The sequence below is a fragment of the Uloborus diversus genome, chromosome 4, assembly GCF_026930045.1.
Source record: "Uloborus diversus isolate 005 chromosome 4, Udiv.v.3.1, whole genome shotgun sequence".
In the NCBI taxonomy this organism is placed as follows: Eukaryota; Metazoa; Arthropoda; class Arachnida; order Araneae; family Uloboridae; genus Uloborus; species Uloborus diversus.
Genome location: NC_072734.1, coordinates 172511446 through 172524204, shown reverse-complemented (window position 1 = coordinate 172524204; position 12759 = coordinate 172511446). Strand labels below are relative to the sequence as shown.

General features: G+C 31.3%; 1 protein-coding gene across 1 annotated transcript in view; it reads left to right on the top strand.

The window, feature by feature from the left end:
* The window catches only part of LOC129221000 (neuronal acetylcholine receptor subunit alpha-7-like), a 141132-nt gene that overhangs the window by 75885 nt on the left and 52488 nt on the right, over window positions 1–12759 (top strand). Inside the window, exon 7 of the mRNA XM_054855436.1 lies at window positions 3010–3096. Within this exon, the coding sequence (XP_054711411.1) occupies window positions 3010–3096 (87 nt within the window). The remainder of the gene's footprint in view (window positions 1–3009; window positions 3097–12759) is intronic.

The following is a 12759-nucleotide window of genomic DNA, read 5'->3' as shown; positions in this document are numbered from 1 at the left end:
CAAAACTGTTTGCCACTGCTTCCTTTATATATATGAATGAACCAATTTATATCACAGGTAACTACATTTTTTTCCTTTGCTTCTTGTCTGCAAGAACTCATACAAAAAATACACACAGAGACAATTATCTACCTTTCTTGTCAAAGTAATCAGAATTCAACTTGTGGTTTTTAAATAAATCGAAAAATTTTGGAAACGCAGTCTTAACAATAGCTGAAAAAAATACGCAGTAAATGCAAGATAATTATTAATTTTATTAGCATTCTAAAGCGTAAATCCCATGAATCTACTGACAAAAGTGAAAGGGATTCAAAAGCTAAAAAATACCATGACAGGAAAAGCTAACACCAAAATGTTTTTAATACACTTTGTTACGACTTCTGTTTCATTGTTCTTCTAATCATTAGAAAAGGACATAAATCAAACAAAATGTCGCTTAATAAAATATGATGTGACACATAATTTTTTGATTTCACTTCTTACAAACAGTTTATTTGAAAATAATAATTTGTTTTCACTATTATCTAAAAGACATTTTTGTTATTCGTAAATTTATCTGATGCCTCGATAATTTCATTCTCAGAAATCCTGGCAGAACTCTTACTACTAAACCAAAACCAATTTTCAAAACTTTAATTTATGTTACGTTCAGAACAAGAAAATGATTTCTTTCTCTCTCTCTTTTTTTTTCACTGTATTTCGAAAATTCAAAGGAAGAACTTTTTCCTCCCAAGTTTTGTTGGCAACTTATTCTTTATCGAAATTAAATTTCCTTCCCTCCTGAGGATTATTATAAAAACTCATGCGTCTCTGATTAATCAAGAAGTGCCTTTTTATGTAGATGAAGAAGAAAAAATATATTTTTCTTTTGAACCCATCTCTTCTAAAAAGGACTAAAGTGTGTTTTGCTTTTTTTAACAGAGAGATCTAATGCTTTGAAATTACTTTCTAGAAAAAGTCATTTGTTTTTTGCTTAAATAAATATCACAAACTGTGTTTGTTTAATGTTTTTGGCTTGTGCTGAATTTATACTGTAGCGAGTTATTCAGTATTTTCAGACTTAATATAATCAGGATCTAAGATGGAGACAGTTTATCTGTCCCATCTATATTTGTTTATGTTCACTTTTTTCCACAAAGTAATTAACTAAATTTATTGCTGAGAAATCTTTTCTTTTTAAAACCACATTAGTTTTGTCTATGGCAAAAGTTCTTTTTTATTATTATTTAGATTTGTACTTCAAATTTCAGGTTTAAGGTTTCTAATAGGTCAAAAGTAGACGTATATAAAGAGAGAGTAGCCTTTTCTCTGTTTTCTGATATCAAAACTTAGAAAAGTACATATGAAACTTTTTAATATGATGCCGTATTTCGTACAATGACCATAAAATATGAGCTAGAATTTCGATAAAAAGCAGCCTGAGTGAATCTGGTATATGTTTTTAAACAATAGTTTCCCTGTTATATTTTCTTTTTAACGTAGTTTTACTCAATTAATGTGTAAACTTTTTTACAACATCCTCCTGAAGTAAGGTAACATGTGCTTAATATTTTTTTTATTGTTGTGTTAACGATGTTTTATACTTGCATATAACTATCTTTTTGTTACAATTTTAGTAATATTTAAAACTTATTCACATATGTTGAGAGAAATTTGCTTATTGTTTAAGAATTTATTGTTTAGTAATTAAATTTTGGCTATGCTGAATAAAACCTGGATGTGAATCTACAAATGTTGTTTAAATTGGTGATTTAATAATATGTTATTTTCAGAACCTTATATCAGTATGGTTTAAAGTGCTATAACTGATTTAAATATGAATAATCGGTAAAAGTTTTTAGTGTTGTATGTGATGTATGTATGAGGACTATTTTTTTTTACATTCAAAAGAAAAAATAATAATTTTCTGACAGAGATTCATCAAATTTTAGCACCGTACATTTCTATAATTTCAAAATAATCGTGCTTTGACTGTTGTCAACTGTTTATCTCAGGGCATGACTAAATTTAAAAAATTTAAGTTTGAATAAGTGCTTCCGTTGTAGAAAAAAAAATTGTTACATTACACTCTGTTGGATTAAGGTAGTTAATGGTTTTATTTGAAAGAAAAAAACATTCCATCAAGATTTATTTTTTACGGTACTTACCAGCTAAGTTATAAACTGAAAAGTGTACAGTCGTTCCAAGAAGAAACGCCAATAAAATTCTTATTAATGCAAGGCTAAAAATCATTTCTTTGAGAATTTACAAACGAGGAGATGTTTTACGATGGTATCTCCTTTTATTCAGAGCCTCGCTGTTTGTCCATAAAAAGACATCCATTAAAAGAATCGTTCTCAAAGCACTCTGCTGCTTTTTCGCATTTCGACACTTGAAACGAAACTGAGCAATGCTAAAATAATTATAAATAGTCCTCATACTAGTGATGGGCATAATCGAGAACTTTTGGTAATCGAGATCTCGGGAATCTAGTACTTTTCATAATCGAGCGATTGCAATCGAGATCTTTCGAAACCGAGAACTCGAGCGATTGTTACTCGAGACCTTTTGAAATCGAGATATTTCGAAATCGAGAACTCAAGCGATTGACTTCTCGATTATTTTGAATCGAGATCTCGGAATGTGATAATCGAGAACTCGAGACCTGCTGATCGAGAACTCGAAACGTGATAATCGAGAACTCGAGACGTGATAATCGAGAACTAGAGACGTGATAATCGAGAACTCGAGACGTGATAATCGAGAACTCGAGACGTGATAATCGAGAACTCGAGACGTGATAATTGAGAACTAGAGACGTGATAATCGAGAACTCGAGACGTGATAATCGAGAACTCGTGATACGGTAAACGGGAACTCCAGATCTGATAATCGAGTTTTCGAATGATCTTAAACAATCGAGTGATTCGATTACGAGAACTCGACTACTCCCATCACTACCTCATACATTAGAAAAGTGAAGCAGCGTGATGAATGCATACTAATCACTGTGACTTCAATCCCATTCAGGTGTCACGATTCTTCTGTCCTTGACCGTCTTTCTTCTACAGTTAGCTGAAACGATGCCACCCACATCTGATGCAGTCTCAATCATAGGTGCGAGCCCCAACACACGAGGGCTTAAATAAAACAAAAACCACACTATCTCCCCCTTGCACGTTGCTATGATCCGTATTTGGTGTAGTTTGTTTTTCGCACGCTGGCACGCTATTGTATTTGACTTAACTGCACCTGGAGGCATTTGTAGTTTCATTTCCAGAGATGGCCTGGATTCCAGTACAAAGTATGAATACCATAGGGTTTTTGTAGGGGGCTTTGAAGTGAAATAAAACTTTAAAACAACCTCGACTGTGTCGTAAATGTAAATATTAAGCCGGAAAAGGGAAAATTCTTTTAAAAGCCTTATACTATTAAAAATCAATAACAAGTATTTTATTTGCTAACAAATAGAACACATAAAAATTTGACAACACATAAAAATTTTAAGTAATTTTGTTTTCTTTCCTTGTTGACCAACAATGAATTCGGTTACCAATTGCTTGAATAGATGCTTAAAAGTATTTAAAATCTGCTTTGAAAAATAACAATTCGAATTCTGTGTAATATGGAAATTGAAAACACATTCTATGACGATGAAAAAATTACTCTTTATTTTGGTACTAAATTTTAAATGTTTAGATATGTTTCCACTGCAAAAATCGTGAAAACTTTTCAGAGGGTTTTAATGATTATCTTCGCTGATTAATATCGGCCAAAGAAGCAACCCAGCTAAAAACATTCTCAAAAAACACTCCTTTTGAATAAAAAAAATTAAAATCGCTTCATCCGTGTAAGAGCTAAAGTACCACAAGCATATACATAGATATGTCAAACTTATTATAACGCCTTTCCTTTGTGTGTCGGGTGGGGTTGAAAAAAACGTTTTCAAGCTCATTCATAGTATTCTTGTCAAAGTTTCAACACTTTCAATCTCCTGAGTAGTAAAATTTGATAAATTATTATTTTTTTCTTTTTTTTAAAAAAACTACTTCAACAAAAAATATACGTATATAAATTCGGCAAAACTACATTTTTTGGTCTTTCAAGAAAATTTCAAAAACTTTTAAGCTTTCTAATTTTTAGCAAAGCAAATTTATAATTCCAGCAACTAAAAAATGTGCTGGGTTCATGTTTCTTTGAAAAAAAATCATATTCGATATAGATTTATCGATAATCAAAAAAATCCATTAATTTTGAACTTTAAACAAAAACGTTGAACACATATTTTGCTATCTTTCACGATATTATTGAATTAAATCCTTATAAAAGATCTATAATTGATACAAAAATTTTATTTTCATATATATATATATATATATATATATATATATATATATATATATATTGCAAAACAGGTCTAGTTGCTTCAAGAAAATTTTTGACAAGATCACATAGTGCGAAAAGATATACCTTCCATGTTAAAAATCACCCGAGAGAACAAAAAAAAAACGAGAATAAACATATAAGTAAACACTATTTTTAAACAGTTCCAAAGTATGATGCTGTGCAATGAATTTTTTCTAGTTCTTTTAATGATATTAAAATTAAGAATGAATAGGTTGAGCCACGTCGCAATTACGCCCATTTCATTCTGACTCTTCTAAACGCAATCAATGCTACAACATTAGGAAATAATAGGTTGGGTTATTTTTACAGCTGCGCCCCAATAGGCGCCCCCATACTGCAATCCAGGCCATCGTAGTGTTGCTTGTTTGTGAATGTTTTTTGTTTGTAACGAAGCTTCTGAAGAGATCTGCTGATCGTTTCAGGTGTAACAATCCTCTTGTCTCTGAGTGTGTTCCAAATGCTCGTGACGGAAACCTTGCCTCCTTCTTCAGATGCAGTCTCCATCATAGGTGCGCTTGTATCTATGCAACCAAAACCCCTATATCTATATATCTATCTATATACATAGAATTATTGTGTTAAAACCCGCATCTACTCAACCCCTAGCCCACCTCTCTATCTCTGTCTTCTCTTTCTATTGCCTTTACTCTTCGATGACATAGCATTTGAATTCACCCTTTGCCAGTCACGGAATTTCGACTCTTCCAGTTACCAAAACTTAAAACACAAAGGACGAAACCCTCGCTTGTAGAAATTTTGAGGCTAGAATTGGGGGAAAGTGGAACACACAGTGTCTGAACTTTTTTTTTTTCTTTTGAGGTATAATACAAAACGCATACAAGAAGATTTTGTAAAAATTATAGCTGCACAAAACGCAAATGGAATGTAACGTCTTATAATGCTTGTCTAACTTGAATGAAGTATCCGATTAACGAGGGTTTTTCGGGGTTTTTTTTTCTTTTTTTTTTTGTATCTCAAAAAGTCTTAGATGTACCGGAAGAAAATTCTTTCATTCCCTTTTTCTTTCAAAACGTACGATACATTTCGCAGTATAAAAACTGCAAATTACTGCGGTAATTTGAAATTTTTGTACTTCTTAATTACTTCTGTATTTTTCATTTCACCAAAAAACATAATTGAAGCTTAAGCTTTTTCTTTCCATAGATAGGATGTTTATTTTCAATTTCGAGCAAAATTATCTTGAAATAGTGAAAGTTTCAAGTAATGATGCGTTAAAGAAACTTTTACGGTCGTTTATGTATTTCGTAATTTACACTTGTATACTTTGCTTGGAAAAATAATGAATCGTTACAACTTAAATTATTGTTGGTTTTATGTTTAAAAGTTTTATTAACACAAATTATGAATACTGAGGTTAGACCGTTCTTGTTTCTAAATACTTGATTAAAATTTTATCAAAAAAAAAAAAAACTAACAATTTATCATGTAGGTAATGTTTGTCATATCACAAAATTCAGCAATGATTTTTTGAAAATGACATGTTAGATATTTTAAAACTATCTTTTATTTATCGTATTTATATTAATGATTGGCACATTAAGCAGCTTTTCCATGCGTCAAAAAAGCACTTTTTTCTGCTTCTAAGATTACAAATTTCATCTGATTTTATTAATTATCTCTTAGATTGTGTAAAAAACTAATTAAAATATTACAACCACGGGAAAAAATTGTCCTTCCTCTAAAAACTAGATATGACCAAAAACTGATTTAAAATATCCGATATAAAATATCGCTATAAAATACGCGGAATGTCTAATATGCCTTTTAGAACGACCTAAGAAAGGCATTATTTGGTAAAGAAATACATAAATGAAAGTAACATTTTCTAAATCATCTTTAAAATTTTACATAATCAAATGTTACTGACTTTTTTTTTTTAATAATTGAGTAGAAAAAAAAAATATTTTGGGTAAAAAATGAAGACATTTTAAATAAGTTTATTCTAAACGGACTGAAAATTTGAATAAGATGACTGTTCTAGTTATCTCGGGCAGGTAGTTAATCACGTAATGGATAATAACTTAAGTAATTAGAGACAAGTAACACTTTTTTTTTGTAGCTCTTTCGAACGCTTTTGACTGATGCACGGTTACTTGAGCATTCAAATAGAAACTGCTGACTTTTGATTGGTCAAGAACGCCACTGTCATTTTATGCGGTTACTCTTCTATCAAACGGTGCAGTTATTCGAATTACCTCATGTACGCTCGAGCAACCAATGTTTCAAAAAAAACGCTTCTGGCTGTTGCCCAGTGAGACCAGTTTGCTTATTCCAAACCTTCCTATACATTTTATAAACAAGGCATTTTAACCAGCCAATAAGCAATTTTTCATACATAGAAAAGTTGGAAAATCCCCCCCCTCCCCAGTTTTGAGTAATATATTTATAACAAATTCGAAAAGGCAGCTTGGTTTGAAACAGCTTTTTCACAACCCAGAAAATTAAATTTTGATTTTGTTAGCAAATGTATAGGGAAGAGCTTAAATATACTTGTTTACGTGTTTACTATTACACTGTAACAAAAAAAAAATTGCGAAGTTTCTTTTACAGCCGTAAGTACAGCTCATACAAAGTAATTAAAGTATTTTGAAGAATTTTTTGTATCAAAAAATTTTCCAAAGTTATTTTGTTTAAAAATAAGAATTAAAAAAATATTTTTGGGGCTGTTTTCTTTTTGTTTTATATTAGTGAGTGTTTAACAGAAATACTATTCCTTTACTTTCGATTACTTTAGACTTTCTTTTTCAATGTGAAATTACTTTTCACAAAGAATCAAAATCTAAATTCTTTCCCCAAGTTGTTTTACTACAACTTGTAATATCGTATAGGTAATCAAATGGACACAGGTTTAAAGATCAAAAATTAACTTAGAAATTTTGGATGACCAAACATTTAAATACGTCTGTGTATAACACAATTTTTTGGTCCAAAACACTAAGGGTTTTTGAGTTCACTTTGGTTCTTTTTGAAATTCCTCAAACTTCAAATGCTGTGTCTTTTCTTCTGTCGCTTTCCATCGAGCATTAATGTCGTATTTTGTGGCGCTATGCATGAAAAAATTTAGTTCCGAAATTATGCTTTGGAGTAAAAGAAAAAATGAAACGTTTTGATTTTAACTGAAATGCGACTTTCTATGTTACAGAATGGAAGAGTCTAAAATCAATACACATTAAAGGGGCAATTCTACGGATAACTGACTGATATTTCTGAACCAAAACAATACGTATTTTGTAATACTCAACGCAAAAAATACATTGTAAAAACACTCCTTTCCTGTGAAATATTGTATCGTTTACGCTGAATTCAATGGTGTAATTCAATTCTCAAAATACATTTTAGATGAATTTAAAAAAAAACTGACATTCTTATTTTTAAAACGTCTGTCGGTTACTATGTTTTTAATAAATATTTAAAAATCATCTAAAATGTATTTCGAAAATTCGACTATACAATTAAATTCAGCTTAAAAAATACAATATTCCAGGGCAAAAAATGGTTTGCATAACATGCATTTTGCGTTGAATGTAAAAAATAAAGTAATATTTTGTTTCAAAAATATCAGTCAGTTACCCGTGGAATTTTCCAAATATATTGCTTCATACTGTTCCGCTGACGCATTATGTATGCGTGTTACATTCAAAACAAACATCACACGTTTCGCTGAACTTAAGATTTCTACTTCAAAACTTAGGTTGTTCGAATCGAAGAATTTTAAATGTAAGTTTTATGTTTCGATGTCAAAAATAGCAGATATTTCAATAATCGATATACTTCAATCCGATATACTTAAGTACGATGTAAAGATTTGTGAACTGTGGTTATGTTTGTTTATAGCATATTGATGCGTTTTAACTTCGTCTTTCCTTTATTAAAGTACCATGATTTGGTACGCTTTTTTGAAAAAGAGGATCTTACGTGTATCCGAAAACCACTTAAAGCGGAAGAAATAATAAAAAAGAAAATAAATTTGTGAAGAGAGAAATAATAAATGTATGAAAAAGTAACTTCGTGCAAAAATGATTCAACATTGTTATATTATCCAAGCGTGCAAACTAATATCATACATGGGTTTCGGAGTAACAAGCAGTGATGTATTGGGGGGGGGCTGGGGGATGCAACCATGAGAATTATTTGATTTTTATTGTAAAAAAATCGAATGCGATGTTAATTGGTTTCAAGCCACCCTCTACATTGGGGAGCCCAACAAAGATTTTTTTCCAATTTCAGTGGTTGCAACAAACCCCTTGTAAATGCACGTGATATGAGCTTATTGACAAAAAGACATTCGGCAAAAGTCAAAGCTTGCTGAGCCTTGAGGATCTTTGCTTGCTCACCTTTGATTTGAATGTCAATGCCATAATTTAATCCCTAAATTAAGTTCTTTTCTGAGTGGTGGGAGCTAGTCTGGTTATTGTTATAACCTTTACTCCCACCCACTCAATCAGGGATTTTCAAATGGACAGGGTGAAATATACTTCTGTTAGTATTTTCTTTTATTTTATCTGTGAAATGCATGTTTGTAAAAAATATTACCCTGATTGAAATAAAATAAATTCAATTGAATTCGTAAATGACAACACTTATTCGCAATCTTTTTTTTTTCTTTTAGCCATCACAAAAAAAAAGATTTAAACAATAGTATTGCACTGAAACCCCCCTCCCTCCCCTTTTTCAGAGCTCCATTTATATTTTAACAGCCATCACGCAAGCCTAAAATCTATAAAAAACGTTACAGCGCAATTATTAAATGTTGTGAACGTTAGGTATATGCTGCCATGGGCAGGTAAAGCGCAGTCAATGCAATTAATTAATTTATTTATTTATTTTTATTTATTTATTTTTTTATTTATTTATTTTTATTTATTTATTTTTATTTATTTATTTATTTTTATTTATTTATTATTATTATTTTTTTTTTTTTGAATTTTTATCATCTGTTATAATTTAGCTTTATCAGTCAAGCTTGTTTATTTAGTTTCCGCTGAAAAAAAAAGCACGAAAAAAACTTCTAATTCCAACATTTCAAGATTGGTGGTATTGAATCTCGAATGAGTTTCTTCAAGTATCATAAAAACTCATTACTGCAGTTACTCCCGTTTAACTGCTAAATGAGTACTGTATCAGTAAACTAACTGTATACTAACTGTATCAGTAAACTTATTTATTTATTTTTTTTTAGAAATAAAATAATGTGTTTTTTGAATTTTTCTCTCCGTTTTAACTCTCTACTGAGAGCATTATGCATGCGATTATTATTGCGACTGACTATTTCGGTTAATTAGCTCTTGTGCTGAATGTAGTCATAGGCGAAAGTATTCCTTAAGAGGCCAAAACATTTCAACATTGAAATATTCAACTTCAGAGCGGTATTTTTGCATAAATTAACTTCTTAAGAGATCAATAACAGCAGGAAATAAGACTAATAAAAAATTTCTAAACAAAACATTTCATAAATATTCGATCAATGGGGTGCTTTCCGAAATTGTAAAAGTATTTTTTTCTGCAAGAGCATGCATAAAATCATAGGATCTGACCATGTTTCAAATAATTTGACTAAGTTAAAAAAAAAGAAACATTTTAATCGTTGTGCTTTCATTGTTTATGCCAGCAGAGCATCACAAATGATGAAATGCCATTCGCTAATGCCATTAATTTAAAACTATGCTTTGGAAAAATGATTTTTTTTTTTTTTTTGCTTATTATATCAATTTTAGTGACTTAAAACTATAACAAACTTTTCGACTGAAAGAAACAACCCCATTCAATAATAGTAGGAAATAAGACTAATAAAAAAATACTCTGAAATATCTAAACAAAACATTTCATAAATATTCGATCAATTGCTGTGATTGAGTGGCTTTAAATCACAATAATACGCTTCATTCCGTATAACGCTTGCTGCTACTGCAATATAACTTCTGCATGTCGCAGAGGAACATTTACGAGATAATACCTTATTTAGCTCTGAATATGCCATCTTGCAGTTTAGAATTTTAATGAACGAGCGTGGTTAACCAGCCCAAGATTAGCCATTTTGTAATCTCACTGATAACCGGCAATTCTCAAGAAAGATAATTGGGGTGATAACGTTAAACCCAACATCCTATGGTCCCAAATGGCCGAATAGATCTTAGCATGTTTAATAGAACTTTGGAACAAATATTAACGAGAATCAATGGTTTACGATGAAGACATGATTTATGGGAATGCGATTTACAGTTATCCTTGAATAACCGATTACCGATGATTGTTACCAAATGAATTTCATGGAAAAGGGTTAAGAGGAGATAAATCATTAATTTCACAATTTCGGATTTCTCGACTGTCGGTAGTTTGATTAAGCTAAGGCTTTGCTCAAAATTTTAGTCACTTTGAACTTCGCAAATAAATAATAGTTTTAGGTAAACCTTTACAAGTTACCCAATGAAATGCATCCAAAAAAAAAAAAGCGCGAACTTTAATGATTTAAATAACTGTGTTTACGTAATAGTTATTAGGGAAAATGCTTCGGACATAGAATGTGTTCGTAGATATATATAAACTTTTTTTTGAAACTTTTGAAATGTAATCGTACTGTTATTTACTAATTTCCGAAGTCAAAATGTAAAACGGATTTAATATAAAAGCTGAAGAATTTTTCGTTTTCGAGCAGTTTTAGGAAAACGTACTGGTGAATTGGAAAAACAGCAATTTCATGCCAACACACTGCCAACTAAAATTTATTTGCTAAGGGTTAATTTTTAAAAGAAGACAACTCACATCGCATTAAACATATTTTAAAAATTAACTGAGCTATAATAGTTCAAATTCCGCATTGATTCTAATTATCTGGAAGGTTCAGTTTCTGCTTGGTCAGAAGTCTATTTGTAAACTAAAGAAACTTTAAAAGTATTCCGTGCTTCTATAGATAACCTCTTTTTTGGTAGGGGCCAGTTTTTTTATGACCCTGAGCATAATCTCAATTGAATTTGTATCAGAAGATCTCTGTCACAGTGAAAAATCAGAGTAACATTAGTCTCAATTTCACTAGACGTTAAACAGCGGATGACACAAACTTGCCGTTTGAACTGCGCGTGCGTACGGGCTTTTCTGTTTTAAGATTTCGTGTTATTTGATTTGATCATGGCCCCACTAAATACGTTTACAGATCTTGACAACTTTTGACTTTTCTGTGTTAAACCAATGCAGCTCATGCATCCATCAATCAATGTCAACGTTTTAATGCAGCTCATGCATCCATCAATCAATGTCAACGTTTTAATGTAGCTCATGCCCCCACCAATCATAATCAATGTTTCAAGGTTTGTTCATATTTTTGATTGGACGTCGCCCATTTTGACCGCAATAGGCGCCACTAAGAACCCCTTCATCCACCAATCAATGGCCAAGTAATTGAAACAGGGGTGACATATAGCGCCCTCTTTGTTGCCATGGGTTTCAGCAATCGCCGCGGCCCGTAAATATTCAGTGGGGCCATGATTAGATTAAAGCAGATCATCAAATTAATGAATACGGTTAGAATATGTTCACAGCGATTGCGTGATATATTATATGAAACAACGATATGAATGTGAATATTTTATATAGAAATATACATGTAAACACATCTAACTGATAGACTTTATAATTGAAAGATAAAAATGACACTTCAATATTTATTGGTTTGCTTGAATTCTAAATCAATGCATTTAACATAAACATAACACATAGCGTATTTTAAAAATGTATGAAATATGAGATAGATATCCGGCTCATGCAGCGATTTGTTATCGGATATGTTTGTAAATCAATTTAGCAATACTTTTGAAATAAGCGAAGTCCAAGCGCAGTTGCCGAGGCAAATTTGTGATTTTCGCGATTTAACGTCTAGTCTCAATTTCGAGGTGAACAAGTAGTAAAAATATCATCTAATTCCATCCTCCAAATCTGCAAATAAAACAAACGGTTCCTGGTAAATATAATGGCCTTCTGCTAATCCAATGCTGTACGCAGAAGAAAAGGCAAGTCTTTTTATGACATACGGTAAAACATGAGCTGCAGTACAATAGATTTTCTTAATTCATGCCTTGATGCTCATTTTTGCAATTTCAACGAGAAGCGCGGTGACGTGAATTTAGTAAAACGCATCTTATTGGTGTAATAGCATGCACAACAATATAGTGAATATATTATAAAGGGTGTTCAGTGGAAATTAGCTTCATTTGAAAATCCCAAAACCAGCAGCTGAACGAGGTTTTTTTTTTTTTTTTTTTTTTTTTTTTTTTTTTTTTTTTTACCGTCGAGGAGTTGCATTCGCCGTTTGGCATCTTCATGAAACTGCCTTAAACATCTGCCTGGTAGTGAAGAAATGGA